Genomic DNA, 15,974 nt, shown 5'->3' on the forward strand with positions numbered 1-15,974 from the left:
CAAGGATAATAATAACAGGAGGGTTTTTTTTAGTGAAGCATGAATTCTGTGAGCTCTCTAGTCTCAGCACATCTGCCCCTGCTCTTCTGCCAATCCAACCACCCCAGCAATAGTAATACAGCACTGTCAAGAAAAAGGAGCAGAGAATGAGCACAGAAAGTTTCTCCCCTCAGTATCAGCAGCAGCAAGCTGAAGCAGAGACAAGAACAAATAGATGGGATGTTCAAACAACAGGACTGTGGCCATGGTTCCTGTGGTAAGGAGATTGCTCAGTCTCAGCACCCCAGCAGCTTGGGGAGAATGATGCCGGGGGAACACACCAAGTCCTCATTAAACAGGCAGAAACAGGCACAGAGTCACAGGGTCACTTTCTTGCTTAAAATGGGATTTTATTGCCTCCTTTCGTCTGTCACTCTAGGCAACTGCCTGCTTTGCCTGCTCCTAAAACTGGGCCAACTTGCTAGGGAGCTGCAAAAAAACACTCAAAGTTAGTATTCAATGAGAAGACATTTAACTCCACACAGGACTCCTTTAGCTTCTGTGTGAAAGGGGAGATGCTGGTCAATCTGCTGACCCTTAAACTTTGATTTTTGACCTGATCTTAATTCTTTGCCTTCCCAAGTCCTGCAAATAGCTACCATTTTGGAAAGAAGACAATAGGAAGGCTGAACATGCAGTCCCTGGCAGAACCAGGTTCTAAACACCTGAGGAGAACTGATGGGTATTTTAAGTACCTAGGTCATACCTCAGTGGGTATATTTTAGTGCAGGGCAAAATATTTTAAAGATATGAAAAAGAAAACCCTCAGCTATTATGACCCTGTCACATACTTGGTATAGGATTTCCAAAAGTGCTAACTACAGGTATGCCTGCAACAAAATTACTGAGTATGTCTCCACTGATTGCAGCGAGACTGAAATTAAACCACTACCGAGCTCTTTTGCACACCCCACAATAAGTATTAAAGTATTAAAGCAGGTATGAACAAGAACAGAAATTTAGCTTGCAGACAGAATAAATTTGTTTCTCATAGTTAACTTCGTATCACAACACTGCCTATAGTGTATCACTCTGGTTACTTTCCAAGCTCTTCAATTAGAGCTGATCTATAATGCTCATTTTTACACAAAACTCAACTCAGAATAACATGTCTCAGAAAGTTGTTTGTAAACTGCAAACCCTTATTCATGCTGGGTTTAAGACAAACAACTTGGTGCATTTTTTATTGCTCTCCATGGATTTGGATCAGGACTACTGAGCTATACTTCACACCTCCAGTGTCTTACGATTTCCTGTGGGACTGCTCAAGAAGTAAAGCACTACTCTGTCTGAATTACAGCAGGATCAGGCCATCAGGAACAACTTGGGTTTACTCATGTGTTTTACCAAGGGATGCATTCTGTAGCTTCATTTAAGTATATCTGAACTTGGAGCAAATAAGGCCAGAATGATAACCCAAGAAACATTCAGATAAAAGGGAAAAATCTGTATACTGAATACATGTCAGTAAAGATTCCCTGCCGCTTTACTGATTTATGGTTTTTCAGGATCAAGCTACTAGCCATGTTTATATGAAGGCACTGCAGAATTACAGATCTGTTTTTATTCCTGCTCAGCACAAGGATACTTCCTGCATTAACTTTAATGACAGACACTAAAGATCTGCTCCAAGTACAGTAAAGTCAGTGTGAAAGTTTGGGGATCATGCCTTCAGGCAATGCTCTGCAATTTTTTCTACAGGATGAGAATCTCTGGTCAGGCAGCTTCCACATAACTAGTTTGGGACTCAAATACAGACACTGATTGTAAAATATCATTTCCAAAGTAGTACATTTTCCTAAATGAAAAATTTAAAACATCTGTTATTCAACAGGAAACAGGATAATTTTGATGTATGATTTATAGTGAACACAGTAGTATCCTCTTCATGATTTGTATTTGGGTTTACATAATATTCTTTGAGATTCTTTTTCTTCTTGTTGAATTAACAAAATAATTCTTTTTAATTTAAGAGAAGCTGCCAACTAATCTCCAAACTGAGCTAACCCAGAGTGCTTTCATACTGATAAAGTCTCAAGCAAAGCAATGAATTAGTTTCTCTGTAATCATTTCTTTATCCTCTCCATTTCAGCCTCATAGTACTTCATTCCCAGCATTTTACATTCACAGGTGCTGAATCTGAGGATGTTGAGCCCCAAATGCAGACAGATTGAAGCCGGACGGCTGAAGAGATCACCACTCTGAGGCATCTGTCCAGTTCAGCCTTCGCAGAGGTGGCAGCTACTGTGACAGGAAGCTGAGTCATGCATAAAGGCAATCCACTTCACCGATCAAAACAGTAATACAGATCAGCACAGGTTCTGAACTGCATAGTGGGAGCCTGCAAGCTGCACGGACTACCTGCTTCATATGCAACGCAACTACGCCTGCCGCGAGAGCAGTAACCCCCAGGCAACAAACAGACAGGGTGAACAGTTGGAATTGATAGGCTGGGTCCCATTTCATTCAGCCTGGGTTTGTGAGACAATATATTCAGTTAAAAGCGGATGCTGTTGTCAACGCTGTCAAAGACAAAATTCCAAAAGAATTCAAATTGTGCAAACTCAAGTTTTCAACTTAGGTAAAGAGGGCTGCCAAAAAGAGTCTTAAAAAAACACTGCATTATGGCTGGCATAGTAAAGGGGTAGATCAATGAGCCTCATCTTCCAAAGAAGCTGTCTGAGAAATTTATTGATGGTAACACCAAGGCAGAAGCAATGTGAAGTGAGAGTCTCTGCATCCTTACCGGGAGCTGCTTCCACAAGCAAATTCATATTTAAGAACTGCCTAGTACTTTATGCTGGAGAAGCAAAGGAGACAGCCCAGCTGAGAGTTAGTCCCAGCAAAGTACATAAGACGTAATTCAGCCTACACTATAAATCATTTCCTCCGTGCATTCATTAACTGTCTGCAGCCTCAAGGAGCTGCTTTTCAGCTCTGTATTAGAGAAATTACCTGTTCATGACACAAGCCAGAAAAAGGCGCGTCTAAGCACATTGGCTATACAAAGGGTAAGTGAAGTGTAGATAAGACCAATAGTTTTGTAAGCAGTGACATATACGAAGCTTCATTTCCTAGGGAATTGCACCTCATGACTGTCAAGATTTTTTAACTGAATTATACCAAAGCTTCAGGCTTGTCTTAAACAGAGCACCAGAAAATCCACAGAGAAGAGAGATATGCATGTCTACCATGAAAGGCTTCAAGTGAGATTTGCTCCTTATTGGACACCACTGAATCCTACAGGAATATACATTTTGATTGAAAGAGGGATTTTCCAGTTCCTAGGCATTCAGTTCCCAACACGGTGCCACAACCTCTCTGTCCAATGTTGACATTTCAATATTAATGCTTGTATTTTTCCTCTTTCATCCCCTGCCCGGCTATCTTCACCCAACTTACAGGGAATGTTATCTCTTTGAGAATTAGTGTCTTAAAATTTGCCCCTTTGTTTCATTTGGTTGAAATCGGCCCCAAATTTATGGGGTGCAGTACTAATCAAGCAACAGCAAGCAAACAGCAACAAAATTACTCCCTTATACTCACATGCAAATGCACACGGGATACAATTTTGCATATGCCTTATTTCTTTAAGAAATCAGGATTAAAAAAAAATTTGCTCAGCAATACTTAAGGAACCCATCTGGCTGTCACCTTCGCTTCTGAAAAAGAGCTGAGCAGTTTGCTTTTGCCTACTTTAGTAGCATTACCTCCTTGAAAGCCAGCTCAGCCTCCCCTGTTGCTGACACCGCCTGCCACAGCGGGCAACTCGTCCGGCAGAGACCGCAGCAGGGCAGGGGGGAAAGCAAGCGCATACCGAGAGGACGTGGGGGGAGAAAGACCTCAGCTCTTAAATACCGTGTGTAAATACACAGTAAGGTTTTTTTATATACATTAGGCATAGCGTATTAGATATTTTAATACGTGTGGATACACAAAGCAGCTTCGTGTCGGATATACCACATGAAATAGCCTGTATAGGCACTACCCGCATTAAGGACTCTTATCTCCAGCCTTTGAGGCGTACAGAATCACCCGCAAACCCCTCTGTCGAAGTCTGCGTCTCCCTCCCAGGAAGGTATTCGTTCCCACGGCCAACAGACCCATCAGGCTAATTGAGGCCCCGCGCCCACCCCTCCCCTGCCCCCCCAGCCCCTCCTCTCCGCTTTGCTGCCAGGTCCCTGCCTGCCCGCCCCTCCCTGGGAGGTTTCTAAACTCCGCGGCTCGCCCAAGGCCCGCCGCCCGCTGAGGCTGGGGCCGCCGCGCCGCACCGCACCGCACCGCTCCGCGCCGCCACCCGCCCGCGGGGACCGGCCCGCCGCCCCCCCCGCCCCGGCGCACGGCACGGCGGAGCCGCGGCCCGACCCCGCCGCCCTCCTGAATATTTCATCGGCGCTGCCCGACGGGATGCCCCGCCACTGACTGCTGCAAAGGGACCGCATCCCGCCGGCTCCTGGTCTCGCTGCTTCCTTCCTCTTTCATTCTTCAACCCGGGGCTTTTCATTTATTCCGATAAATAAATAACTGATTAAAAAAAAAAAGAAAGAACAAGAAAAAAGCAGCAAGAGCATCTCTTTTGTATCTGAGCAGGCGGGACTCCTGTGCAGGCGATTACCGAATGAAACACAAGAAGGGCTCTGAACTCTTCGGAGCCCGGAGGATGAGCCGGCAGCAGTTCTCCTATAAAAATCCGGTCCCGGGGCCGTGACACACTCGGAGGAGGGAAGGCGCCGTCGGCCTCGCCGGAGACCTCCCTGCGCTGGACGCCGCGAACCCTCGTGGGCGGACGGGCACCCCGAGCGACTCGCCGGCCCGACCGCGCCAGCGGCTCTCCCGGCGCCCGGCCTCCCGCTGCTCTCCGCGGCGGCCGCGGGCGGCGCTGGGGGGGCGGAGGGGGGCGGCTGGCCGGCTGGCTGCCGCCGCGGGGCCGCCGTCCCGCCGCCTACCGCCGCGCCCGGCACCGCTCCGCCGCAAACTTTCTTCCCGCGCCCTCCGCGCCGCCGCCGGCCGCCGCTGGGGAGCGGCGCGGCGGGGCGGCCGCCGCCTCGCCTCCTCGCTGCCCCCGCGCTCCAGCGCCGGGCGGCGGCCCCACAGCCCCCGCCGCGCCGCCGCCGCCGCCGAGGAGGCGGGCGGCGGCCCCGGGCAGCCGGGGGGTCCGCATGGCCGCTGCCGGCGAGCCGGTGGCGAGCGCCGCTGCCGCCGCCGCTGTCCTGGCGCTGCCCTGAGCCGCGGCCCGGCGGCCGCCTGCGAGGATCGCCCTGCAGCGCGGCGGGATGTGGCCGGCCGGGGCGGGCGGCAGGCTGCCCTGCCCGCGGGACGCGGCGCTGCGGCGGGCGGCCTTCTCCGGCAACCTCTCGGCGCTGCCGTCCCACCTGGTGCCGAGCGGCAGGAGCGTCCGCGTCTTCATCAGCGCCAACCCCGAAGGTAACCCGCGGCCCGCCGGGCCCCGCCGCCCGCCCCGCAGCTCCCCCTGCCGCCCGCGGCGCCCGCGCCGCTCCCCGGCCCCGGGCGGCGCCGGGCGCCCTCGCTCAGGGGGTCGGCGGCGCGGCCGAGGCCGGCTCCGCGTCCCTCCCGCCGCAGCCGGCCCCGAGGGCCGCCAGGGCGGCGCGCTGCGGGGAGCGGGGCCGCTGCGGGGAGCGGGGCCGCTCCGCCCCGCCGCCGGGCACCGTGTGGGGCGGCGGGGTGGGGCGTGGGGCGGCGGCGGGGGCGGCTCGCTTTGCCGGCTGTCGGTGTGCGAGCTGGGGGGGATTGGATTGGGGGGGGTTGGGGGGCCCCGATATACTCCGCTCCTGAAGTTTTATGCCCATGAATGACACCTCTGAAAGGCACCGGGGGGGTGGCGGTGGGGGGGAATATGTGGTCTCTCTTTTTTGCGGTGTCGGAGCAGCAGGGCACGTGGGGCACGGGGGGCTCGGGACATGGAAACGGGCGAGCCGAGGGGAAGCTTTTCGGGGGGGTGTTTCGTGGAGCTCTCCTGGGGAGGGTGGTTAATAGAGTTTCCGACTGATTTCATAGCGGAGTGAAAGCAGGTCTCAGCCGGCGGAGGCTACAGCAACGGTGATCCTTTGATCCCGGTCACACTCTGCTTCCAAGGAAGCACGCACCGAGACCTGCAGCTTTAGCTTGATAAAGTCGGGATCGCATACTCGGTATCTGAACTAATTAGGCATCCTGCTACTTAAAGCCTATTTTTAAAATTACCCTTTGATATGAGGAATTTGCATACATTCAGGAGCTGTCATTCCCACTCGTAAGATTTAAGTTGCTGAAGCATATTCCCACTTGAAGCACGGAAATAATAAATTAAGCGTTCACACCTATGACATTTCTTGTCTGTAAAAATGAGCCCACTGTATTCACAATTCTCTTTCACACCACCACCCACCACCTTCCCCCCCAACATTTCTAATTCAACAATACTGTCAGCTTTTATGCAAACATCAGAGATCTGAAAATCATGCCTGAAATGACAAAATAGTTTGAATTTTGAAGTGAAAATTGTCTTGGCACCAGTACTTACGGGAGTATGAGAAATAGCGCTCACAAGCAAAAAAGTGGGCATAGTGCTGCCTTGAAGAATTCCCACACCTCCAGGTCTTCCGAGTTGCTCTCGACACAAGGAAACTCTCAGCTTTCACATCCAGCATTCCTGTTTGTTTAAAAAGATGCCATTCTTTAGGAGGGCATGAAAATGCTTGCAGTTTATTGTTGCAATCTAAGCAAAGATATATAAATAGCGGTAATAAAAAAAAAATGTTTATCTGGCTCTGGAAGAAAATTAGTGTGGATTTTTAGAAGATATGTTATTCATTAGAAAAGGATTTCTGCCAGCCTCGCCTTAACTGTGGAGCTACTGATCCCTCCGTTGTTTGATGTGAATGGCATTTATCATCAGGATAGCTTGGTATGTTAGCTAGATATTTGCTAAAATAAAAAAAACCAATCAAACAAAAAAAAACCACTAAACTCATTCTAAAAGTTGGGGTTTGAAGCCATATATATCCATTTGCAGGATTTTACCCTTGCATTGTTATTTCAAAATTTCAGCTTTAAAAAAACATTAAGAGGAAGAAAATAATTTGGTCAGTTTACGATTATTTATATCAGCCTCCTTGTAGGATCACATGGTCACAATGATTAACACTTCTCATGTCCAAAATTTCATCGGCAATATTGCTCCTGCTTTCAGAAATGATAGTTTGGGACAGAAATTTCAGAGTGGTTACAGATTTTGATTATGAACATTTAGGGACTCTAAATGATGAGAAACCACCTTGACTCTTTACCAGTGATATCACTGACACAGAAGTGTTACTAACTGCATGTGACCTTAAAAAAAAAGAGTGTATGGATAAACAAGAAAAAATAGCCTACAATTGGATGTAGATGCCATCTAGTAAAGTACTTAGAAATAAATATGCTGTTTGCAAAATACCTAGAAGAGTTCACAATGCAAAAGTTGTGGAAAAAAAGGTTAACCTTTTCCAGCTTATTAAACTTATTTAGCATATTTAAGCCCCAAGCCACGATGTATATTTGCATGACTAAGGCCTTTCTTGTTAATTTTCAGCATATCAATACAGTTTATACCCATTCTTGGTGCAGAGCATTCCTGAAAGGGGCAGACCGGGGCACCAGAGAAACGTAGGGATTAATCCTGCTAGCAGTCACAGGAAAACTTTATCTACAACTTAAAGTGTACAAACTTAACAGTAGTTTTCTTGAATTATATCAATTTAATAAGTGTATATTGCAGAACTATGGTAAATAAGTGTTTGGGCTGTTCTTTACGAACATACTTTAGTATGACTGAAATATATTATGGTTTTATTATGCAACTAGGAAAACGATTATTTGTAAAATTTCTTAAACAGAAATCCCTAAAAAAAAAAAAAAAACAAGTGGCGACAGTGAGCATGGGTAATAGAAACAAAATTGCTTCATTTTACAGTTTCACTTTCTAGAGGAAATTTTGAAGATAAGTGAAACTGTATGTTCCCCCTAGTAGTTAACAGTATTGTCTTGCTCAAATTGTTGATATCAATTAATCAATCCTCATATCACTCAAGATGATTGGATCTTTAGAGACATTGAAGTTGCTTTATTATTTGAATATAAATAAGTCTGTTTTCTCATTTCAGTAGATATAAGCAATCAGACATATTTTAAATATGTGTTTTGGCTAAGAGAGGTTGAAGACTGCTTTAAATAATTTCTTGGTTTTCTCAAGGTATTTTTATTGCTTCAAAGTGATGAGGCAAGTAAGTTATATTCGCCTGATTGTAATAAAGGTTTTTACTGTTTCATGTAGAAACCTGTGGACTGTAAGAGCAGTCAGTTAATGACAGTTTCTCTGCTACTCAATAGTGCCTGTATAGATGGCTGCCATTAACATACAGTTCATATTAAATACAACAGGTATGAATTTCCATATGGTCCTGTTACATGGAGCTGTGACATCAGCCCCATATAGGTTCAGAACATTCCAATGATTCTCATCACTACTTCAAACAGAAAATTATTTGAGTTGCAAAGTTTGCTACTTCAAGAAATTATGTGGTGATACAAGGCAATATTGCAAGCCCTGGTTGAAACTGATGCCTTAACGGGAGTTAGGAATTTGTCTTGAAAATGAAATCCTGTGAATTGGAACATACAGTCAAAACTCTGATAATTTTAAATTCTCTTGGCTCTCTGAAAGTGAGGAAGTTAGCCCTTTGGTAGTTTGACTTAAGGTCTTGTTATTGCTTCAATTAGTTAAGACATTGATCAGTTTTTACCCTGAGCTCTTTAAGTTTCGGTTGTGAAGGCGCCTTTCACATTTGTAATTTAGTAGAAGCAAATGAATGCACTGACGTGGGATATGTATAAAACCAAATACTACACACAGGTGGTTCCATTGAAGACAGGATGATAATACCTTTATATAGCGTCTGAGTGTGTCCTGACATAGGTGGTGTTAGCCAGTCTTAAAGTGTAAACAGGGTTGCATTTAGCACTTCACATGGTAAGGATGCTCCCTTTTCCATCCATTATTTCAGCTACATACTGCTTGCTGTCATCTGGGCAGCACCTCTGCATGCTTCCTAAGTTCCAACATAGGATTGCTTTTTCTCGATCTTGACAGTTAATACTTTTTAGCCATTCGAAACATTGCTGTTGTACAGAAACAATAATAATACAGAAGGCCTATGTTCCTCATGGTTTCTGTGCCTCCAGTACCCATTTTTTTAAAACTATAAACCCAACTACATATAAAACCCCTAACTAATACTAGTTTTGGCATGATTAATAATCTTAAGTATGAAGTCCTATGTATACATGTACGAATGTAAAATGGAGATCTTATTCTAATAGAAGACACTACCAGTATTACCACCACTTTAATGCCTCCACTGTACAAGGACGGTATAAAACTAACCTGTACAGTTAGAATCTCACCAGTTTCTCCATAGATTGCCTGAGTGACATTTCCGTGTCTTAGACTATGGAATGAGTTTGAGTTTCCTTGAGTTATACAGTTTTTCTAACTTAGTTTATTTCCATTGACATGCATCATCCAGAACATTGTATTCATTTGAAAAACACTTAATTCTAATAAAGTACAAATGTTTGATGCTCAATTTACATATTTTCTCCTGATACATAAAGCAAAAATCTCACCTCCAGTTAGTTTTGCTGACTAGAAAAGGATTATTCCTATAAATAATGGTTGCAGAAATGGGTCTTACCAATGTTTTTGTTCGGACCCGTTGTTGTAGGCTGCTTTGCTGGAATTATATGTATTTCTATGCATGTTGATGTACATGTGAAAGAAAAAAAAGTTATATGCATTTGTAGTTTAGTGCTACTGAACATGAGGGTGGATAACTCATAGCAGATGATGAATTATGATTGCTTTAATTACAAAGTTATTGCCATATGTGATAAGAGAAAGGTATAATTTTGCATTCTTAGCATGTTCCAGGTGTATTATATTATTTTTACCTGAAATGTTGTTTCTCTTAAGAAAAATATCATTGAGGACATGTTAATGTGGAAAAATACTCAAAATCCAGAATAATGCTTAGTTAATGATGGTCCTTTTTGGCCAGCCCCAAAATACCATATGGTGTCCCTACTTGGATACATTGCATGAAGATCTTTTTATAAAGACAATTTTATATAATCTGGGTGGAATTTATTCCTCAGCTAAAGGACAACACAGATGTTCAAGTGTATGAAATTGCAAGGGAGGTGTTGCGGAGATGTGCAGACAAATAACTTCAGGACTTTTTTTACACTAAGTGTTAGTTCTGGTTACCTAACTTTGTACCTATTTATGGTTTTACGTGACGCACATCACTGTAGTGTTTAAGAGCTACAAACCAAGCTACACTTGGTAAAAAAAAAAAAAAAAGTTCAATAGTTTTAGATATAAAGTTGAATATCTCAGAGTTTGGGAAAGCAACGTGGTTCAAGTACCTGGGTTTGGTATGGGCCTTGATTTGAAATATGTCTTACTTCAGGAGGCCCAGAGCTCAGAGATACCTACAGTTTATTAGGTTGGAAAGAAGCCTGCCATTTTCAGTATTTCTGCCTCTACGTGAAGTCTTCTCTTTCCTCTTATGCCACAGAACAACTCTGTTGTTGGTGTGGTTGAGCAGAAAGCAAGATCTGACTCTCCTTGAGACTGTATGACAGAGTCTCATGTAGGCTTTAACTTTTTTTTGCAAGGCAGAGCTGGTAGATCTCAAGCAGAACCAGTACGAGATGATGTTTTGCTGAGCAGATTCTGAAGCCTTTGTTCCTGTTAGAGGAAATGATTGTTTTGGGCTAGGATGGAATTGAAGTTTATTCTGCCGGACAGATGAACTTGAGAAACTGTTGATAAACTGTATGAAAAGAAGTGCTCTTCTTGTCCCCCTGTTCTTTTTGTGGACTCTTTGCTTATGCAGCCTGGTGGCTGGGCTAAGGATTTGCTCTAAATATACCAAATATGCAAATGGAAACATTGAAAACTTTTGTTTCATTTTCGGGGGTGGGGAGGAGGTTAGTAAAACAGCAAGCTATTTAGTTTGTTGGTTTTGTTCGTTCTTCTTGATACTTGGAAATAAGCAAAATTACCTGAAACCCAGTCACCTTCCCACTAAGCAGCATCTGGAATTATCAGCTCCAAAAGTTTGGATTAGGTATTTACCCTATCTACTTAAAAAACAGCACTTAAAATTTTTAACCACATGACCATTCTTTTTTAGTTTAAAAAAATGTTATGAAATTTGTATTTTTCTATAATTTTTATATATGTGTCTGTAGTGTGCATGCACACACATACACACAAATTATATAAAGTAGTATAAACTGTATAAAATGGTATAAATGGATGCATAAAACTCAAGCTACACTGTCACAGACTATTTTCAAAATTGCTGTTAGGATGTCTTTTGAGAACTGAGTATTTATGTTCAAAGGGCATCACTCAAGGTTGTAATTCTAGCATTACTGAAGAACAGCCTAGGTTTTGTTAAATGCTATTGTAAAAGTAAAAGCTTTACAGAGGAGTTTAGATTTTATCCACAAGTAAACATTCGGGGTTGTATGGACCTGCAGTTTAGGTTCTATGGCTGTTTTTCTTAGCATTGAAGAAATATTAAAACAGAGCAGAACCTACAATTTCTCTTCTTCCTTTTTAGCTTTGCAAATATTGCTTTATTTCTTATATGTATTTGCATGCTAGACGGGTTCCATATATTGCAGTTTATGTATGCATGCATCTTTTCATTAAACTAGAAATACAGAGCAGTCAAAATGTGCATAGGACACCAGAGCGTGCCTTGTTCTTGTGTAAAGTGGTCATCCTTTCAGTGGCAGTCAAACAGGAGTTTGCAGTCCCTGTACACTTGACACAGTTTCTAAGTACAGTGAGGGACAGTGAAACACTTGCGCAAATTCCAAGTGATATTAATTTCTCAAATAATATGTTAGATGATGGACAGCAGCAGTATTGAATCGAGTCCTTACTGTGAACCGTTCCCTCAGCAAGGTATAAGACCTAGCTTGAAATGAGAGGCAGCACCGTGCAGGCAGCGTTGCAGTGCCTTCCCCCATCAACACAGGGGAGCTTCTTTCCTGCCTGATCAAGGGCAGTGCGATGACCTCTCAACTGAGCAACAGACTGCTGTGCAGCAAACTAACGAGGATTTCCAAGGCTGTGTTTCAAGGAGATGACGTGTATTCTGTGTGGGACTTGTGTAACCGCACAAGAACAGTGTAGTACAACGGGTACATAACTTGGCGTCCTATCTCTTAAGCTTACGCAGCGGAATAACTCCTTTTAAGAAACTTACATACATGACTATGTGGGCACATGCATTTGTCCACAGCTGTGTAAACACACAAGAGTAAATCCTACATTAGACTTCAAATTTTGTTTGGAGAATTCTAAAATATTTATTATGGAAAGAAAACTTTAGATGGAGGAGTTACTGAACTCTAATTCAAGATACGAGGACAGCGGCAATTTTTTTCATCTGAAACAAATGAAATTTCTTTGAATTTTCATCTGCTGAAAGAGTATTTTATGATAAGATATCCTTTCAGGCTGCAGTAATAATCCATTAGTAATATTTAGCTACCAGTAATTTAAGGTTTTAATATATTGAAGGTGGTAGATATAAATATAATGTAGTCATAGATCGTCGTGTGTATGGAACACAAAGAAATCTGGCAGGTTTTAATATAGGCAGTGCCGTTCAAGACAACTGCTTTATCCCCTTACTGGAATTTTAATTAAAGAAGGAGAATAATAGATAGAATTAGAGAACCTAATTTAATCGTGGTTGTGCCAGTGCAACTCTAAAATAACTCCACTGGCCTGATGCTACTCTTACGAATTTAATTTTGTATTGGAGACAGGCTTTTACTTACAAAATCTTTAGTCAAAAGGGGAGTAGTCCTAAATCACAGGTAGCTGAAAACAAGGAGTGTAGCAAGGTAAAGAGGAGGAAGCCCCGAGTCAGTGCAGAGAACCATGTGCATGCTGCTGTGTTGGACAAGGAGGAGATGTAGCACATGCAACTCTTGTAAGCCACCCCATCACCACCATACTTACATGCCTGCCTCTATCTTTGTTTGACTTGGCCTTAAATTCCCTCTATAAGCATCTGCTATTGCCCATTGTTGAAGACAAGATGCTGTGCTGGACAGACCTTATGCCTGACCAGCTGCAGTCATTCTTGTACAGAATCTCCATCTAGAGAGAAAAAGTCACCTTTACAGACTAGATTTAATCAGACTGTTCAAAATACACTTGGTGCCACAAACTGGAAAGACTAGCAAATGGCAGGACTTCCACACTGGACTTAATCCAGAGTCATGCTGTTGCTAAGTATCAGTCACTGGGACTGATCAAACAGCTAAACAGATCAGATTTCAAATTGTCAGAGCCTGACAAATATTCTTGTACAACCTGCTCCTAGTGTTTGCTTGGGGTGGCACAGCTGCAGTCTTCAGTATAGTAACATGCCTCTGTAGTATGATTAAACACTTGAAAATGTTTATTAATAGAGTCCATTTCACCCTTCTAGCAATTGAGTACCTTTGCAGTCTCACCTATGCTTTATAAATCTCCAGCTTTATCCTCCAACTCTCTGATACCTGAATCAGGTATTGAGATATGTAGTTATAGTGTATGTATGATACATAGCAATGGTTTTTGTAAAATTATTATTTAGAGTCTCTAATTAGTAACATTTTACAAAACATTAAGATGAAACGAGAATTAATGACTAAGAGCCCTGTCTGGACAGCTTTAGTTTCAGAGAGCTCCCCAACTGTAGTGTTTGCTATTGGCGGGCATTTCTGAAGCCTAGACCCTTTGATGTGTTCGTATTATTAAAGAGCATTTGCATTTCTTAGAAGCTACAGCACTTCATAAAAGTACAAAATAGACATTCAGAAGCATATAGAAGTTCAAAGTTAAAAATCATTGGCAAAATAAATGGCTTGTGCAAATCCTCCAAAACCCCCTTTTAGCACAGTGGTTTCAATATACATTATCTGTTAGTTAGCATTGTTTATTTGCGTTGTACAAGATTGATGCCTGGCCATGCAATGTAGGAAGAAATGACTGGCACTTTAGAGTAAGTGTAACAGAAGCCCTGACACTGCCTGAGCTTACGCTCCGTGTTTACTCACAAGCAATCTCACTGACTGGATTTTATTAGATGAAGATTACTTTTGAGTGATTGAGAACCATCAAATAACCATGTGGGTTTGATATTTTCAGATGAGAGGAGTTATCCGTATTTGTAGAGTTATGCACATCAGCTATTATATGAAGATAAACAAGAAGCAAATGCAGTAAGATTGGACTTAGTGAGTTAGAACAAAGGAGCCCACTACTTCTCTGACCCTGGCAGTTTCAGATGCATGATGAAAGAATAAGACATTACACCCGGGACAAAATTATAAAGATTGTATCTTTGTGTTTAATAATCTGTGAGGTCCTTTGGTTCCATGAATTTATCTAGTTGCTTTACTAATTAGTCAATAGTCTTGGTACTTAGAAGAACCTTTCAAAGTCTTGAGATAGATTATTGCGCAGTCAAATGCCTAATCCTAACTTAAGTGGGAATTTTGTTTGAACAAGACCATGCGTATTCAGGCAAAGAAGAGGTCTCAAAAACCAAAAGTGGAAATATCTATGGAGTAGGGTATCTAAAAGCAGATCTCCCTAAAAGAGTAACTTTATCCAAAACCATAATTGTAATGATCCATTTTTGTCTATCTGTCTGTAGAAAGAGAGGTTAGCTGTGAAGACCTAGTTATCTGAATGTCCTTATTTCCATGGGTTTATTAAAATGGAGCCATACTAAGAAATAAATAAGGAAATGACGTGTTCAAATAATCTAAGGTATGGAGTCTAATCTAAAGGAGTGCAGTGTGTCATGCAGGACTCTAATCTAAGGGTTATTTTATTATCAAGAATTTTCCACACCTACTTACACGAGCATGACACAGCTAGAGGATCTTGCTTTACTGTCATAATCAAACATAACATAAATCATGTACGACTGCTTTATTAGTGATTTTCTTAAAACGAAGGACTTAATCTTTTTAATTTTTTGTACCTACTGTCGTTTAATAAAGGCCCCAAAATTCTAGAAAAGGGGAACAGAAGAAAAATGTTTTCTTACTTGATAGTAGTCCTGATGGCTAGATTCATAGTCTGTACTGTTCTGGCAAGACAAAGTTATTTGTTCTGAAGAAAACGCCTATCTTTCTCCTTCATTTTCCACCCTATAATATTTTTGATAGCTCAGATACTGAGAGCAGTGAGCAGTGATCTTTTTAGGAGTGGTTACTGGAAAATACTAGGAGAATGATAAAATCATATTATTGTTTGAGAGTGGTCTTGATTTGCTTATACATTTATTGGATTGCATTTAAATGTGATGAAGAATTATGCAGTGCTCTTGAAGCAAGTTATTGAAACATTCCTGTTTATGTGATCATTAATTTGGTATATCAAGACACTAGCAAAGTTTGTATGATGATTTACTTTGAAATGCAAGTAATTTACAACATGGGATTATAAAGAATTAAGCAATCTTTGGTGAGCAAAATGAGTGCCATTGAGTTAAATGACATGCCATTTAAACCAGGTATATTTGGCCATAACAGAGGTCCAAGGGACCTTAGGCAGTTATTTCAATAGTCAGTTATTGTGCAAATCACAGACCAGGAGGCAGGAAGGGACTTCTTGAGGCCTTCAGATCTGTCCTCCTGCCTGAAGCAGGATCAAACATACCTGTGCCATTCCTGACAGAAGATTGTCTAGCTCTTCATGAGCTGTCTCCAAACCAGTTAAGAAAATACACAGGAAAACAGACTGTACAGCATACTGCTGCAGTATGTCTTCGAAAGCACAATGGGTAGTGCTTACAGCAACATAC

At 42.7% G+C, this 15,974-nt stretch overlaps 1 protein-coding gene across 1 annotated transcript in view; it reads left to right on the plus strand.

The window, feature by feature from the left end:
- Positions 1-4,445: 4,445 nt before the first annotated feature.
- The window catches only part of NWD2 (NACHT and WD repeat domain containing 2), a 58,347-nt gene continuing 46,818 nt past the window's right edge, over positions 4,446-15,974 (plus strand). Inside the window, exon 1 of the mRNA XM_075041169.1 lies at positions 4,446-5,463. Within this exon, the coding sequence (XP_074897270.1) occupies positions 5,313-5,463 (151 nt within the window). The 5' untranslated portion in view covers positions 4,446-5,312. The remainder of the gene's footprint in view (positions 5,464-15,974) is intronic.

The sequence above is a fragment of the Buteo buteo genome, chromosome 1 (genome assembly GCF_964188355.1).
Source record: "Buteo buteo chromosome 1, bButBut1.hap1.1, whole genome shotgun sequence".
In the NCBI taxonomy this organism is placed as follows: Eukaryota; Metazoa; Chordata; class Aves; order Accipitriformes; family Accipitridae; genus Buteo; species Buteo buteo.